We start from the raw sequence: 18,132 nt of genomic DNA, 5'->3' as shown, positions 1-18,132 counted from the left end.
AAAAATACTACTAATTCCCCATTTTGAAAAATTAAACAATCAGTGATTTTCTATTATCTAATGGAACATTCACTATTAGGTATCTTCTTTTTTGGGCAAGTACCATTAGATATCTCCATTTCTTTTACTCTTGATTATACAAACATGTGTGATATACACTCATCACCCTTGGAGAGGCATTTTCTAGCATCTTCAGCAGAACGTAATTTTTGAAGCATGTACTTGACGCTTCGATTTATGGCAGCCACATATGGGCCCCAGTATCTTGCTAAAAGTTGCTATTTTGCCCTGTCCAGTACTCCAAAATCTGGTAGCATCAATGAATCCTGAGAGCTGCCTGTCCACAAGGTATATGTCGGTAGAACAACTAGAACTGAAACATTACCCTATTAACAAGGTTTTTTAATTTAAATAAAAAATGTAATGTGTTTATGAAAGAAAACTATAAAAATGGAGCTCCAACTATCAGAACACACTTCTAATATATTTACAAAGTTGGAAACTTCTGAGTTTAAAGACCGAGGGAAAGAGGAACTGAGAGGCTCCAACAAACACAATTAGTTTGTTTTGGTTACTCAAATGTACTACTACTTCCTACGTTGTTCTCAGTTCATGATCGGGACAACTGCTGCAAATTTACAAGATCTGAATTTCACTTGTCCAGAAGAATCTATTTTCCAAGCTAATCCTATTTCGTCTCCTTCTTCTTCTTCTTCTTCTTCTTCTTCTTCTTCTTTATTTAGTAATATTTTATTTTTCTCATTCTGAGTGTTGATCTCCTGCAATATATTTACTGTTGAGAAATCCACATCCTTCGGATGGGTAAGATTGAATCAAATTACGCTGGCAAGAAAATATTTAATTTTGATAATAAAACTGCAGCAAAACTTCAATGGGACAGCATCTCGCCATAGCTAACCCAGAGCATGAAGCTTTCAGAAAATTCTGGGAGAGTCTGTGCACATCATAATAAGTGAGATCAGTTCCATCATAATTTCTTCACAAAAGGATTAAATAAAAAATATGATGAAATAATTATATGGCAAAAGAGCAATATATGTTTCAATAGCTATGTTAGGAATACCATAGATTTTCACGATATAGATATGTGGCAAAGGTGCCGGACCCATACAAGTGGGGAATATTTATGTCCCATTCAGTGAAAATCTTTTGTACACTCGGGGCTTTCTCATGTTTCCAGAAACAAATAACTTCACCAAGATTTACCACAGAAAAAATTGCATTTTGGATAAAACAGAAAACCAAAAGTGATGAAATCCTAGAATAACTACACTTGAGTAATTGTTTCGAGTATCGACTCAACAAGGATATAAAACTAAGACTCCCAAAAAAATGAAAAAAAAAAGTGCAAATGCATCAAGAATTATAACAAATGGTTGGTATGGCAATCTAGACACTACATGTATGTATGCAGGGCACATTTTCTGATTGACGAGTATACCATGTCATGACAATGTCAACAGAAAGAATCAATATATTACTGACCTTCATGCTGGACCCAGATGTACTAGCAGAAGCACCTGACTCCATTTTAAGTCCAGCAACAACACTACCTGATGACATATCGGTAATAGGAGAGCTTATGAGCATAGATCTGCAGCCATTAAATCCAGGGTTCAAACCACAGAACATGGCAAGGGAAGGAGGTGTTGATTTGTATGAATTTAAGAACATGACAAGAGAAGTATAATATCTACAGATATGAATGATAGTAGTCACACGCACATAATTGATGACAACTTCTATGAACAAATGAAGATGTCAAGGAAAGGATGTGAATTTATTTAATTTAACCGACTCTATAACCCTTGACAGAGCAGGATGACAAAAATGATTCATGTAGCCAACCCAAGTTGAATGGGACACAAGGCTTAATTTGGTTTGGTTCCTGCTGCTATAGCAAATTACTATGTGAAAGTAGTATTTTTCTCTTATTAAACATAAAGGCTCAAAGAATGTTTGTACGCAAAGTAGTTGATGGCTGACAAAGGGTATAGGTGTGGTGATGATGGCGATGACGGCAGAGGAAAAAAAGACGTGGCCCTTAGCAGTGACAGACACTGAATAAATGAAGTGGTGCTGATGATGACGGCAATTAAAATATTTAACTTTAAGCTTATTTCAGAACAACATTTCAAGAATCATTACTTAAACAGAATCTCAAAAATCACCTTTCGTAAGTTTCTTCTTCACATGAATTTCCAGATGATGAAAGCCAATCCACGTCCAAAAAATTTGAGCAGTGGAATGAATCTCGATGTCCATCCAAACAAACATGATCATTTTCCAGATATTGGTTCCGCTGCATATCTGCAAAAAGGTGCGTACTAGACATGGAGGGGGTATACCTGCGCAAGACAGCCAATTAATCAGAGGAAAGTTGCAATTATTAAATTATGCAAGTGTACAATGTAAGATATAATTGGCCATCATATCGCATACCACACCACATGTTCAACACTACTTGAAGCACAAACAGTGACTTTAACTTCCAAGAGGAGTCAAGCTATGCATGCAAAACAATACTAGAGAGACATTTTAAATATAAGATGTATACAATATGCAAGCTTCAAATGTTTATCATATATGATGGGCTCATTTGGTATTTGAAATAACTCATTCAATTTTCAAAAGACAAAAGTCTTAATAGTAATCAGAATCCACATTTTTTTGTTAGATGACACTTTAACAGTTTCAAATTCACCATTCATATCATCTGGGTAGATTATTTGACCACTCCTGATGAGTCCAGCAAGTTAAAGCTTTAGTGCAGCTACGCTTTCTGAATTGCATCAACTTTATGGTCACCTGGGCACTTGGTCTATAAGAGCTCCATATCGGAGCTAATCCAGTCCAATTGGCTGGTCCAAACTGGTTTTTTGACAAATTGATGACTTAGGAACATTATGGCTGTGTTTATGTTCTGTAAATATAATTCCACCCCTCCATTTGCATTTCATGTTTGGATTGAGTTTTCAAAATGTGATTCCACCACACATTTCAAAATGTAATTCTCCTTCACGTTTTGCTACTCTCTCTTTCTTGTTCTCCATTCTGAAAATCAGAGAATTTTTGAATTTTGGATTTACCCGGTCATCTTTCCGGACGTCCCTTGGACATCCGGCCGGTTGACCGGAACAGTATAATTTTTTTTTTTTTTTTGTGCAATTGCCAATTGCCAATTGCCACCTGTTATTTGGAGAAAAAAAAAATAGATTTGTTTTGATATTTTTTAAATATAAAAATTATTTTTTTCAAACCAAAATGACATTTTTTTTTTATTTGAATGTTAAAAAGAGTTTGGTTATAAGTTTTGAATAAAATTTTCAATAGAATTTTAATTTGTGTACTTGGTTATGAGTTATAACTTTTTGAATTAAGTTTTGAAAACTCTTTTCAAAACTCATAACCAAACAAATTTTTTTATTTCACATGTCACATCAAGCATTCAAAATTCAATTCAGTACTCAACTCAAAACTCAATTTAAAACTCTTTTCAAAACTCCTAATCAAACAAATTTTCTATACTCAAATCATAATTCCAAAACTCACAAACTCAAAATACAACTTTATTCTCAAATCATATTTCTAAAACACTACCAAACACTATCTATATTTTTATCAGAGCCCTTTTACTTTATTCTTCAAGGAATGTAAGTTAGATGGTCAATTTTGGCCATTATATTAGCTTCAGTGAATCAAATAATGGGAAAGCCCAATTGCACGTGTAGAGAACAAAGTCAAAAGATAAAGGAGCTCCTTCAAGTACCAGATTCAACAAAGTGATGTAAGCTCACCTTGAATAGGATAATTCACTTTCACAAGTTGAGATTTCTGGAGTTGACTCTGAAAGACCTTGTGTCTTATTAGGCAAAGGCTGATTGTGATATTCATTCTGTCCAACATCAGTGGCTTCAATGGGTGAGTTGCTTTCACATAGAATGTTGCCGTCTGATAATGATCTCTTTAAAAATGTCCTACACACATACAAAATGTAGACTTATTAAACATTTTGAAAGAAACCTCATTTTTTGTCATATAGTTTAATAGATATCACATCACAAATATAGTATTTCCAACATGCTTACATACATAGTTATGGATGAACTTAAAAAGGACATTCAAAGAGGATATCTTCAGTGTATAAAATTTGCAGACGATACAAATTTAGTTGACGAAACAAGAGAATGAGAGAACTTTAAGCCAAAATTGTGGAGAGATATTTCAAAATCTAAAAGTTTAGATTAAGTAGGACTAAGATAGAATATAACAATTGTAACTTTAGCAAAACTAGAAATAGGGAGGAAGATAAAGTACAACTTGGTGGGTAAGAATAGTGACCATTCTTTATATGCTGGATCAATTATTCACAAAGTTGGAGATTAAGGAGGATATGGCCCACAAAATTAGGGTGGGATTGATGAGATGACTGTATAGGGAATGTTGTGCGATTATAAGATTCCTATTAAGTTGAGTGAAAAAATTTACACATTGTCATTGGATTTGTTATGATGTATGCCATGAAGCATGGGTACTTCGACAAACATGTCGTATCTGTACCGAGTATTTACCGGTGTATGCTACTTCGTATGGTACTTCTGCATACGTAACGAGTACACAAAACACGTATCTAAATTTTTTCTTCTTAGTTTTTGGCGTATCCAAACATACCTAGTATATACTCAAGCTGTACTGTACCTCAGTCGAAACAATATCTTCTTCTACTACAGAGATAAAATTCTTTCACAAAACTTTTTTTTATTTTATTTTTTATTTTATTTTTTATTTTATACTTAGCATGATTTTAAAATTAAGCAATGATTTGTAAGCTATTTAATATAATGACATTTAATTTTAGTTTATATCTTTACTTTTGGCATTAAATGTTAATTGTAGGTTGGATTTTAAGAAATTAAACCATTTAATCAATTTTTACGTTACTCTAAATTAAAAATAAATAGTTTTTTACAAATGTACCAAACCGTACTTGTACCCTACTTTTTTTGAATTTTACCATATCGACGTACTCATATCGTACCAGTACTCGTACTCGTACCCGTGCTTCATAGGATGTATGGCACTAAACGTAGGGCGATTAAAAAAACATGTTCATAAAATGAGTGTAGGTAAAATGAGAATGTTGAGATGGATGAGTAGTGTTACAAGAACAAATAAAATAAGAAATATATTCATTCAAAAGAAGTTAGAAGTGGCACCAATTGAAGAAACTAGTACATATATGATATATTTTATAACCTTGGGGAAATAGATAAGAAAATCGCTCTCCACCATACTAAGCATCAACTAGGCATGGATGAGTGATTTAGATTAATAAATGTCAATATTCAAACTAAGGGGTATACGAACTTTTGCATTACTTGAAGGCTAAGGAAATTTTTGTCATGGCTTCCAGAAGTAAGGAGTTTCAAGATGTCTTTCATGTCTCCAGCTGTGATTTAGGTTTATAACAAAAATTTACAGCAAAAAGGAAGAAAATTTGTGTGTGTGTGTGTGTGTGTGTGTGTGTGTGTGTGTGTGTGAGAGAGAGAGAGAGAGAGAGAGAGAGAGAGAGAGCGAGAGAGAGAGAGCATTTAATAGGGAGACGAATATTTTCTCCAAAATGAAAACTAGATCCACATGACTACTGAATTCTTTAACAAGCTATAAAACTAGATCATCTACTTCCATTTTCCTTCTTTCTATTTTCTTCTAATTTTCTTATTAATTTGTTATCATTATTTGGAATACTGATATGATCTATACATTGTTAATAGAATGATACTGTTTATCCAACATCCCTTCAAGATTAAAAGAATGATCATGCTACAAAAACGTAACACTTGTACCTTGCATTTTCATCGGCAGAACCATGCCTTCCAATATTGTAATGCTGATCTGAATCCATTTCCCAAAGAGCAGGTTTACCCTGTTGCGGCCGGAAATGTCCTAAGAAGCTGCTCAAACATCAAGCCAAATGCATGTCAGAAATTAAAAACACAAAATTGAATTAATGCACAAAAGATGATGATAGAACAAAAATTATGCTCTACCAAGGACAAGCAGTTTTTAACAGAATGCTGTATCTTGTCCCCGTACAAACGTGGAAAATCAAAGGGAAATAAAATGACATCAAACTTACACATTGATTGCATCTTGCTTTTCAGCATCCATATAAGCATTACTGTAGTACCGCTGTAAAGTTCTAAAGAATTCCTGGGACTGAGTTGCTGCTTTCCACTGACCTCTTCTACGGGAGAATATCTGTTTAGCATCACAAAAGTGAAGGAACGTGGAGAGTTCTACCAATTTAAACAATACCACAATAAGAAAGAAATATATCGGAACTCAGATGACTTCACAGTGAATTGTCACATGGTCATGTGTCCTTAGTATATCTGGAAGACACATGAGGATGAAGACACAATTTAAGGCACTAAATAGTATTCGAAAAATTGACAAAAACAATCAATTAGTAGGGCCTTATTTGGGAATGTGATGAAAAAGAGAAATGTGTACTGAGTACTGACATAAATTTATAAACCCAGATCCAATCAGGGTTCTGCTGCAGGCTGCGTACACAGTTGATGAGGCATAACACAATTAAGGTATATGAGGGAAATGCATTCAGAGTGAGAATGGAGGATTAGCTCATTTGTGGATGGAAATCAGTTGTTGAGCTGGAAGTTTGATGACAGGACACATAGTTGTAATTCCACTGTTACTTTCAAGGAAAATACTCCAATTTCAAAAGCTTGCTTATATTAATTCATTTTATTGGTCAAAAACTTGTTCTCCAAAAAACCATCATAATTGTCTAATGCTTGTTCTCCAGCCAAACAAAGTTCAAAACTTAAAACAGTTGTATAATGATTGTGTTTAACCTTCAAAATGGAGAACTACTTAAACATAAAGAATTGAGAACTAAACTACGTCAATATATCAATGTTATTAGACACTCTTGGGTCTTGGTAAAGTTGGATTCCAAGGGGAAAAAATACAAAGTGATTGCCTACCATACTCGTACAAACCAAATATCAAAACCACACTCAACCGAAATATTGTTATAGAAAAAATAAACTTCAATTGAGGTTCTTGAGGTTCCTGGCATCCAAAATTTTTTCAACATATAACTAACTCTCTCAAAAAATATAAATGTCTCCTAGTCAATCACTTAGAAGGATTACCTTATTGTGTGCTGCAGATCCACCATATTGTAGTGCAAGTGTGTCGCCCATTGTCTCATAGACCCTCATTAAATCATCTGGCAAAGGGGAATCCATGTCCATATTTGGCTCGTCTACAAGTCCTAACTCATACAGCTGATGCCCAAGAGCAACCAACCCATAAGCATATTGCGCAACATTTGTGCGATCTAAACAGTCTATGCAATTGGTCCTTAGGACCCCTTTTTGAAACTTCGGGAGTTTGCCATAGTGATTTCCACCTGCATCAATGCTACTACTATTATCTCTTGTTTCCTTGTCAGCATCCTTTTTAGTATCATCACAAAAGTTCTGTACATAGCAATCACTATTATCATTGTTCCTGCATCAAATGTTTCTTAGAAGTGTTAGGCTAATCAGAATCTGCAAGCAACATAAAAGCAAATAACTATGAGATGCAGGCCAGAGATTGATTCTCAGCAATCAGTGAGTCCTGTAGTAGCTGCTTAAAAGTCTCAATTATATATGTGGATCCAACAAAAAAACTATAATCAAGGAAGACAATCATGAATCATGAATTATAAAGCAATTGCCTCATTTTTTCTTCCCTTTCTTTTCCCTCAATTTAGAAGTTTCAAAGCAATGGTTTTGAATAAACAAATTAAAGGTTTTAAAATCCAAAGGAGTGTTGTATGAAACAACAGGTTTGTGCAATCTTCAAATTATATCTTTGACATATTAATATATTGAACAGGGTACTATTTGCACAGTTTTTGCTCAGTTTAAAGACGAACACAGAAAAAACCTAAGGAATGGACAACATGCCCACCGCCTATCCAAGCTCTATCAGGTTTGAGGTGCTGAATTCAGACTCCCTTCTGTAACTAATGTTGATCATCATCATTGATAATGTTAAATGGAAGACAATTTATTTAATTGAAAAAAATGCTCACATAAGAAAACTGCTCAATCTGCCAGAGTCATAACCTAAGGTTAAACCAGCCAGGCAAAGATTAAATCAGCAAGATGCCATGTAAAAAAAACCATGAACATCAACTTGTCAAATGGTATGGCAGACATGTTAGATGTTCAGGGAGTAATATACACATTGTAGAAAAGATTAAAAAATAAAAATAAAAAAGAAGAAGAAGAAAGAAAAGAAAAGAAAAGAAAAGAGAGAAGCATGCCATAAATGAAGCTGCCTTTATTTAAACTTACTCAAAATATGACCAATTTAACAATCCCTGGGTGCCTGAAGTTGGTGCTACTTGACAATAGAAGAAGCCAGTTAAGTTCAATGCATATGCAGCCACTTTGCCTAAAAGCGACAGCACATCTGTTGCTTTGCTGGAAAAAAAAATCAGGTCACATTCATGTCAATGATACGTGTTGGTGTTACATTAGTATGAAAATTGAACATAAGAAAGGAGAAGCCTATGTACCTTTTAGAGTATTTGTTCAGGTCCCAGTGAAGGAACTTCAAGCGATTCTCCTCCGTTAAATCTTTATTAATGAAAGCAATAGCCTTGGCAAACTCAGCACGCAGAATAGATTCTCTGGGCTTCTTCTCACGGGTCTTTTAAACATAAATCAGTACAAAAGACAAAGTAAAAGAAGGTTGAAGACTCAAATCAGATTCTGATGAACATAAACATAATGAGCATCATTAAAATACTACGTTGCTCATTAGTTAATGCACAAAAGCCTACCTTTATCAAATTCAATATAATAATTGGATTTTCATATCGCTTGACAAGATTCTCAAAGTGAAGTCTAGTGGCTTGATAATTATTGTCCTCCTTTGATACTGGAAACATAAAGATCAGTGAGCAAAACATGATGGAACATTACCATCTTCAGAAAAAGAAAAAAAAAAACGTCAGTGGCCAAACCATACATATGATGTCTGGCTTAATATTCAATCTTGAAGTTTCTTGTGACCAGAAAAGGGGTATTGAACCCCTGTTCTGCACTACGGAACTTATTTGCATCGGGCATCCTTCAGGAACTTCTTCAAACAAAATCTGTTCCGTCTCAACATCATTAGCTACTCGGCCCTTCTTGTTTACACCTCGTTTCAGATATCTAAACCAGAACAAAGAAAGCAAAAAAAACAAAATGATAGCATGAGAGAATCTCTTTTTAAGGATGAGGAATCTACATTTTTCACGCAGTCATTACACATTCATTGATTTACAAACTGGTCATCCAAAAGGACCTACAAGAATAACTTTCTGGTTTAACACCAGTAACAGTGGAGCAGCTAGAATACCTTGAAGAAAAGACATTACAATCATGGCCACATAGGTGAAATTGCAAGACCTAGCATGATATCGTGTGCCTTGCCCTACATGAGGTGCACACGCAGCATGCTGGGCACTAAAATTGCAGCATTTATACAGCAAATAATATTACATGTACACCAAATGAGTTATTTAGAGCACATAGTCACTTGTCTCATGATGGAAGCATTTTTTAGTAGTCAAAAATTTCCAAACCTGGTGCCAGCATAATGACGTGATCGCCTAGCAATGAGGGTCAACTTTAAGTCCCTTTCAGATACTGAAAGTTTGACCTGGTATTAGAAAACATGGAAACATGTGGTTACATAATTTTGAAAGTTTGACCTCATACTTCAAATAGGAAATCAGAAACATTACAGTAAAAACATTTGAATCATGAAGAGAGATGCTTGATCATTTGCATAAACCACAAAACTGGTCAATGGTAGCCTTGAGGTTATCTGGTTAAAAAAAAAAAAACGAAAATGCGCTCCTTATCATGTAATTTGCTTGATTAAAATCTTGATATAAATGTACTCAAGTTACATCCAGTATGTTACAAAAATCACACCATACTACTGATGGGTCAACCAATTACATAACAAAATCAAAAAATAATTACAGAAGAAAAAAGAACATGATGCATGCTCATAATAACTACTGAATTTCCCCATGGTGCGACAAAGAGCATTCTATTGCATCAGAAACAAAAATTGTTTTGCATAAAAAGTTACACTGTAGCAAGACTCCTTATGGCAGTCTCAATACATCACTATAAAGAGGCAAAAAAAAAAAAAAAAAAACCAAATAAAATAAATGATGAACTAATCATATCCATTCAGTTGCTCATTTATTTATTTTCCAAATATCTACAAACTGGCTGTATCCAAAAGAAAGCCAATACCTGTTTAAAGAAGCCATATACCAATGCAACAGTCCACAGAGTATTCTTGAGGTGATTGTGGATTCCACGAGTTAAGAAGTCGTTCCAGACAAACATTGTTTCATAAAGGATTTGTCCTGTCTCACGATTAGATAAGTTCTTCTGTAGACTATGCATGACATGATAGGAGTAGCTAAAAAAGAAGTCCTTTGTAAGATCCACTGAGCATAGGAGTTTCTTGTATCTATGTCATGAACAGAAAAAGCAAAGGCAAAGCAAATAATTACAAATTCAGTAACTGGTCAAAGGGCAAATAGAAAATGAGAGAAACAACATTCTAGATATAATTTTAACCAGAAAAATGTAAAGAAAAAGAAATTAACTTCCCCCCCTGAAACCCAGATGATACCTTGTCTTATATTTATATCACAACAGCAATGAAGTTTGCCCCTGTACATTTGCCGGAAATATACTGGCAAAAGCCTCTATGAAGAATATTAACTACAGAGGATGGATATGGTGGCATTTAATATTTCTTCAGTTTAAATATGATTGATGTATTCTTTGTTTTGGAATTGTAAAAGAAGAATGATAACTATCAGACGAAAAAAATACTACTTTGAAGTGATCCACGCTGTTGATATAACACTGAAGGGTGTTTCCACAATAACAGAATAGAGATTACCTCCACATGTAGAACTTGTTTATTATTAAAAGATAACGTCCAAACTCAGACTATTTGGCCGAAAGGAATTCTATTGACATTAAGATGAAACAACCACATTGGAAGACAATTTTCATCTAGATACAAAGCGATATAAGTATTTCTGTATTCTAATAGCTTAGGTCTCCTTAGAAGTACCATGGACATTTTACATTTACATGCAGAATTGACAAAAGACCTGTTCTCATTCTTAGAATAATCCATATTGGATTGCACAGTAGAATTCGGAACTGGAATCATCTCGCTCTTGCTAATGGCATATACAGCATGCCCACAGATTGTGCCAATCTTCCGTCTTTTTGTTATAAGCAGCATGTAATAAGGTCCCAAGAATTTTACGAACCCTAAAATCAGAGAAAATACAATGAGATTTACAGTGAACAAAATAGGAATTTGAAGGTAGAAAAACTTGCAGATATGACATACCAACAATTCCGTAACAAGTGGTGACAAATTTAAGCCCACCGGTCGACTTGTTTCCTTCATGTATTCGTCTTAGCAGATCACAGCATTCAATTTCAGAGTATGCTGTAGAATCTTCAAGTATGTTTAGCTCACAAGGCTCTAATCTATCAAGCTTCAAGACCCTCCAAATATTTCTGCTCTTATCCCATCCGATCATATAAAAGTTCTGTTGTATGTAGTTGGCAGACCAAAAATGTATAAATATTGTGTAATCAACCAAAAAAACAACACCCAGGAATCATTTAAACTAGTTTCAACTAAAAAAATAGATGACTAGATCAAAAAGGAAGTTCAAAATAAATAAAGAGCACACCCTCATTCATATCACCAAGTAAAAACAAAAACAAATACAGAAAAAAGGAAAATACAGTGTCTCTATACAGAAGGAAAATTGGCAGAGAGTAAGAATCGCAGTTCCAATAATGCAGTGGTAAAATAAATAATTGAAAAACAAAGGCTTATTTTATTTTAAAAAGCAATATAAAATCTACAACAAATTGTAATCTGAATCTTCATCAATGATGGCAGATAAGCTGTTACAGGATTAATGGAAACAACTTCCAATCAAAATGGAACAAGGCTATGAGGTTGTCAATGCCTGGAACAAATATACAATAATCTTTAACAAAGAGTTTAAAATACTCTTAGAACTATAGCTGCAAAGAAAGCTTTTGCTCAAGTTTCATAACATTGTTCAGATTTCAATTGTTATATTAGCTAAACCAGATCTGTGAACAAACCTAAAAGAAAGTGTAAGAATCTTGGATCCCTGGTAGGCCCAACCGATGGTATAGGACATGGGTTAGATTATCCCAATAATGGTATATAGGATTTGATCTCGCGCTTAGTGTATTGTTCCTAAACACTTGGTACATTCCAAGTACTGAGTTTGAGACACGGAAAGGCCTACCTAGAGCTGTGTGTGAGTTGTCCACAAAGGCTACCCAGTCGCCAGCATGAAGGCTACCTACAGTGAGAGCCACTGAGGAACATAGCTAAGGAAGCATGGTGGTTAGTTGCAGTCCTGGTGACCCAACCTATGGTATGGAACATGGATTGGACTATTCCGGCATGGGACGAGATATAGGATTTGATCTCACTCATTCCATCAGATTGTGTCTTCTGCGTATTGGTCAGGTTCCTAACACTCTCCTCCACTCAATTCTATTTCCAAATCTAGCATTATTATCTTAACTACTGCAAAACTAATGATCAAACCGATGGTTAACTCTAACATACACTATTGCATCAACTAGCTCCTCTTTTAAGCCAGACTTAACTAGAAGTTCCTCATGTCCTTTCAAATGATTAATTATTTCAGGTTAAATCTTAAGGGATAGGTAGCTCATCTCACCCACTGAATCTCATTAGTTGAAATATTCAATACCAAGACACATTATACATGAGGATACCCTTATTAAGAAATATTACATTTCCTTCTATGTAATGTGCATATTGAAATGTGATACTCACATATATTTATGAAGAAGAATGCTGAGATTAATGGTTTTATTATACCACATTTCTTAACCAAGGAAAGCATGAAATGGTGCTCGCATGTATCCTAACATGTCGATCCACTACCTTGTGTCTACAAGTATGAAAATGCAGCAAGGTAAAGAGCAGAGAGGTTAGCATGGCCTTTTTCCTATATCCACGTAATCAAACTTTTAAATTAATGATTAAAGTACCAGGCAAGAAAATTATTGCTTGCCTAATTTATTAATTGTACATTAGTAGAGGTTTGAATGTGTATAAAGAAGGTGCTCAAAATCTTTCTGCTTTACTTTTAAGGTATTTATATGTTAGCATTTACTTTCATGATGTTATATCTAAGCAACTCCATAACAGATAATGTTATTTAAATAGAACAAAATTTCATGTGAACGATTACCAAACAAAATAAGAGAGTTCAAAAATTTTAATCTTGAAATAGTACTTGGTAAGTAACCATTATTGGAGTTTAAACTTTTGCTAGTTTGTTCAACTGGATAATGAGCTTCACACCGAGCTAAGCTTAAGTTGTTTACGAGAAACAAGGTTCATTTGTAGCCCTACTATAAATCAAGATTAGAAATGACATACCCTCATATAGAGTGAAACATGCCAGAAGGTCCCCAAAAAAAAAAAAGGATTACTTCCATTCCTTCAAAAATAAAATTCAGTGTCAAGAAAAGCCCACGTATAACGTGTTACAACTTACAGTTGAGCAAAAGGTAGTCAGTATTTAAAAGGGTAAAGGTCTAGGAATTCCAACCTGCTATGGCTGGGTATAAGGTTTACTACATTAATTATGTTAATGTCCAAGTATGGATGCATGAACCCACATGGCAGGCTACAAAGACAACACAATATTGGGATGTCATTTCCTCCACGTACCCTAGTCCCAGATATTAGCCTCGTGAGGTGACACCTAGACCAATGAGATGCCACCATGTGCCCTACCTTAAGACAAAGCTGTGTAGGGTGTTTGGCAACAAAAATTTTAGCCTTTTTAAGGGTAAAATCCACAAAAAGACAAAATAGGCTAAAGTAGCTTAAAAGACAAAATATTATATCAAACCCATAATCATTTCACTTTTTCTCTCACAAACATCACATCCAACTACAAAAAAATCTAATCATCTTCCCAAACAAAAAAAAAATTAGCTTACTAAAATAGCCAAAAACTAAAATAGCCTACTAAAATAGCAACTTCCCAAAAACCCACTATAGTATCCACTACCTTAGTCCGAGAAGCCACCTAGGGACGTTTGGCCTCTCTCTCGTTGTCGAGCAAACTCTCCAACCAAGAATATCCATCTCCACTCACACCTTAGCATACTATATATTCATTTGATAGCTCTTTCTTTTTTAAGCAATTGTAAGGAATCTGGAATTGTTTGATGCCCATCGCTTGGATTTGTTTCATTGTCCAGCATTTACCAATTCCAAACATAAATAACAATTTCATTTTATTATTTTCGGCCATGCATTACTTAAGTAACAAAGTTAAAATAAGAGAAAATTAGCCTAGAAATAACTTCCGAGGCCATCCTAGAAAATACTCTCATCACTTGCCTAATTCAACTGTAATTAACAATGAAATATCTTCACTCAAAATGGTTTTTGCCACCCCTTATATGTGACTAGCTATTTCCTTTTTATCCCAAACTCATGGGATTTCTCACTTGCAACTTTGTTATCAATTCCCTACTATTTGAACAATACTTTTATTTGGAAATGCCTGCAAGAGCATACTCCAAACATCTATGATGGTGCTTGATAAAAGATTTGACAGTGGCGTTTACCAATTATTAACCAAGATAGAACCCAATGGCATTAAAGTTACAGCAACACACCTCAAGTAATTGGAACATCAATGAGTAGAGCAGGTATATCACAAACATCATTGGCTTTTGAATTAGTAAGGACAACGCCCTATCTAGTATCTACCTTGGATGGAAATGTCTTGGAACTTTAAAAAACTAGGTATTCGACTAACATCAACTTGTCCCCATTCAGTTCAAAAGGGGTTCATGAGTCTGTCATAAAGAATCAGAGGTCATACAAGCTTTAAGAAGATATGTAGAATTTGTTCCCAGAGTCGACCATTATCAAGGAAAGGGAGAATTTTGTAAGTAATTTTTCATACACAGAGATGAAAGCATTAGGCAATTTGTTTGAAAATGAATTTCAAGCAACTAGTTCCCCTGCGTCACAAGATTTATGCACCTCACCTCTGCCATGAAATTTTCCACAAAATTTCGAAAAGTTTTTAGCGTTGGAGAGAGAGGGAGAGAGGGAGAAATTTCCATAATGATAGGGCTGGGAATAAAGAAAAAGTGCCAGCACTGAGAAAAATTCTAACTTTTGGAAGTATCCGAATAAAAGGAAAAGTAAGGTCCTCACAGTTTCCAAAAGGGGATTCCATTAGTAATGGCAATTATTGATGGCAAACTTCAACCTCAGAAGATACAGTATCGCATTCACATCATTGTGGGTTTATGATTGACTTCACTCACAAAATTCATCAGCATTTATTTATTTATTTGTGAAGTGAGCAAAATAATGCAAGAAAAATTACGATTCAAATGCTCTTATCTGGATTTGAAGGAAAAGGTTTCTCCACACCCTATTTTAATATTGATAACAATTCAAATCAGGGAAAACAAAAAAATAATCAACCGAGCAAATGATATTTGATTAATGAAAGAATCACAATGCATTCCTAGCAACTTCAAGGAATGAATTCCTTAGTAACTCAGCACAAACAAGCTCAATAAAATTAAACTATCACAGCATGATGAGACATAAGTGAACTTGTGCTTCCTAGACGATGTTGACAAACAAATCATATGTAAATGGTAGATGCTGCAGCACAACCGCAATAAGTACAAAACTCCATACAACTCAAATTTTATCATGCTGCCGAATTTTTTTGGTTTGAGTCATCATGAAGTTCAAATTTACTGTCTTTTTCACAATAATTTTGTAGTTATATTGCTTATTAAGAATTTTCCTAGCAAAAAATCATCTAACGCAGACACACACACAAATAAGAAAAACAAATTCACAAAGTTGGAAAGAAAAAGAAACATTTCCACATAATGCTTTAACTGTTCAAATCTATAATTCAAACAAGCAAGCCAGAGCGAATCAATGTATGCACTTCCAAAAACACAATTCAGAAATTGACCTAAGTAGACTAGCATCCGATAAAATCACAACAATCATGTGATCAAGCAGTTCAGTAAAGATCAAAGCAACAAACTAAATCTGAAACAAAAATTCACAAACAGCAAAGATCGAAGAAATATACCGCGCGAGTCTCATAGAGCCTGAACTTCTGCAAAAAAGGACCGTTCGTTTTGGATTCCTCTTCGATCCAACCCTGTCGCTCCTTAGCTGACTCCATATAGTTCAAATCCCGAGCCTCAGGCCCGGCCTATATTACATACACATACACACACAAAAAAGCAAGAGATCGCAAGCCAACTCAACTCCACAATCCCTAGATTTCGCTTCGTTCCGTCAAATACATCGTTCTTCGCCAAATCCTTCAAGCTGCAAAGCTAAATCAAAATATAATCAAATTGAATTCGATTCATAAAAACCTATACTTATACATCAAAGCTCAATCTATTGCACAAATAACTTCTATCTTCTCTAATGCAAAGCTATTACAGAACTTCGATAGAGTATACGGATATAGATATACAGATTTTGAGATGAATCAAAACCAGAGGAGATTGAGACAACGGTCGAGAAGCAAAGCTTGTTGTTGTGTGCTGTTTATGGAAGACGACAGATAGATAGAGAGAGAGAGAGAGCGAGAGAGAGAGAGGGACAAAAGAAAACCACGCACAGCTGGTGCTGGTGCTCCGGCCACTGCAATCCACACAATACGGAAAAAGGTAAATTTTGATATTATTACGCCGTAAGGACTTTAGAGTCTTGGCACCTTCTTGTTCCGTCATCTTGTTCTTTTTTTATTTTAGGTATAATTACACAAACAATCTCTTAACTATCAATAAATATTATTTTACCCCATCATCTATTAATCTGTAGATTTTAACCCCTTTAGTTATAAAAATATGAGTAATATATTACATCTATCGGATTTTGACTCTCATAATCGTCCGAATTTATGCATATCAGTCGTCTAGTCGCTCATTCAGAAATAAAGATGACAACCGCGATTGACAAGATAGACAACTACGATTAACAAAAGTTACACTAATCATCCGGACAATCGTTCAACTTATAAAATTCAGACGATTCAGACAAATTCAAATTATGTGTATCAATCATTTTTCGAATGATATATCTATTTCACATCTTTTAAACCTCCTCCAAAAGGCAATATTTATGTGATTTTTAAATTTAAGAGATAAATACATATACATTTATAGATAAAAAGACGCCACATTTACTTTTCAAAAAAATACTATCAATCTCCTCTCATAACTTTGTTGTACTAATCTAATTGTTTAAATTTAAAAATTGAACCAATGTGATGTTATTTTAAAGTGTGTGGTTAGAAGTTGTTTAAGTTTTAAACTTCTAAATTATTGATATATCTTTTTGTACTAAAAATACAACAAAATTATCGAGGAAAACTCATGATAAAGATGTCTAAAATATCATTTTATCCTTTTTCAACTTCAAAATTATATATTTTAATATCTCAATTATAAAAAAAATTTGTGTGTGATTTTGTCGGTAGGATATGACTTCTCTCTAGTATGATAGAGGGCAATTTTGTCCATTTGAGCATGAATTATTTAGTATTTTAAAAAATATCGTATGATTGTGTAATAACCTCAACTTGTGATTAGTCTATAATCCTTGATTAAGAATACTTAATAAGTAATTAAGAATAAATTCTAAATTAATTGCAAGTGTATTGTGTTATTTGTACTTACATCTGTTTGATGTAAAAATATCTATCTGTATTTCTGATTCGATATGCGAATTAAAGGTCTTATCGACATCCGATTACGAAATTGATTCGGTTTATATGTAATTTGTAATTTTTAGAATTTTATGATAAATTTAATTGAAATATGATTCGGAACCAAATAATTAGAATAAATAATGCCAATTTGATTA

General features: G+C 34.2%; 1 protein-coding gene across 15 annotated transcripts; it reads right to left on the bottom strand.

Moving 5' to 3' along the window:
- Positions 1-374: 374 nt before the first annotated feature.
- Positions 375-17,007, bottom strand: LOC114269428 (phosphoinositide phosphatase SAC2). 15 transcript variants are annotated; one of them, XR_014356842.1, is made up of 17 exons: positions 16,886-17,007; positions 16,340-16,592; positions 11,500-11,704; positions 11,252-11,417; positions 10,371-10,593; positions 9,683-9,759; positions 9,082-9,269; positions 8,894-8,991; positions 8,627-8,760; positions 8,403-8,531; positions 7,206-7,566; positions 6,161-6,282; positions 5,868-5,975; positions 3,819-3,998; positions 2,193-2,369; positions 1,507-1,574; positions 375-955 (listed from the first exon to the last, which is right to left on the bottom strand). XR_014356842.1 is itself a non-coding variant. In XM_082909337.1 (17 exons), the coding sequence occupies exons 2-17, from the start codon at positions 16,433-16,435 to the stop codon at positions 890-892; spliced, it is 2,439 nt and encodes an 812-aa protein (XP_082765463.1). In that variant the 5' UTR covers positions 16,436-16,592; positions 16,886-17,007; the 3' UTR covers positions 375-889. The 15 variants fall into 15 exon arrangements, 7 of the variants coding, with proteins under 7 accessions (XP_082765463.1, XP_082765461.1, XP_028066543.2 ...); XR_014356839.1 differs by having other exon boundaries at positions 1,507-1,615; positions 2,193-3,210; positions 16,340-16,584; XR_014356840.1 differs by having other exon boundaries at positions 16,340-16,584.
- Between the last annotated feature and the right edge of the window lie 1,125 nt (positions 17,008-18,132).

The sequence above is a fragment of the Camellia sinensis genome, chromosome 15, assembly GCF_055761805.1.
Source record: "Camellia sinensis isolate YWXY chromosome 15, ASM5576180v1, whole genome shotgun sequence".
NCBI lineage: Eukaryota > Viridiplantae > Streptophyta > Magnoliopsida > Ericales > Theaceae > Camellia > Camellia sinensis.
Note: the sequence above shows the minus strand (reverse complement) of the source record. Positions and strands in the feature narration are given on the sequence as shown.

Bases quoted from the DNA above. Each gene is read 5' to 3' on its own strand.
- LOC114269428 (XM_082909337.1), bottom strand. From the start codon at position 16,435: ATGGAGTCAGCTAAGGAGCGACAGGGTTGGATCGAAGAGGAATCCAAA. The intron at 9,760-10,370 runs GTATTGGCTTTC...TTCTAATACCAG, and splicing joins TATATGGCTTCTTTAAACAG to GTCAAACTTTCAGTATCTGA. The intron at 1,616-2,192 runs GTGATTTTTGAG...TAATGGCTGCAG, and splicing joins GAAGAAGAAACTTACGAAAG to ATCTATGCTCATAAGCTCTC.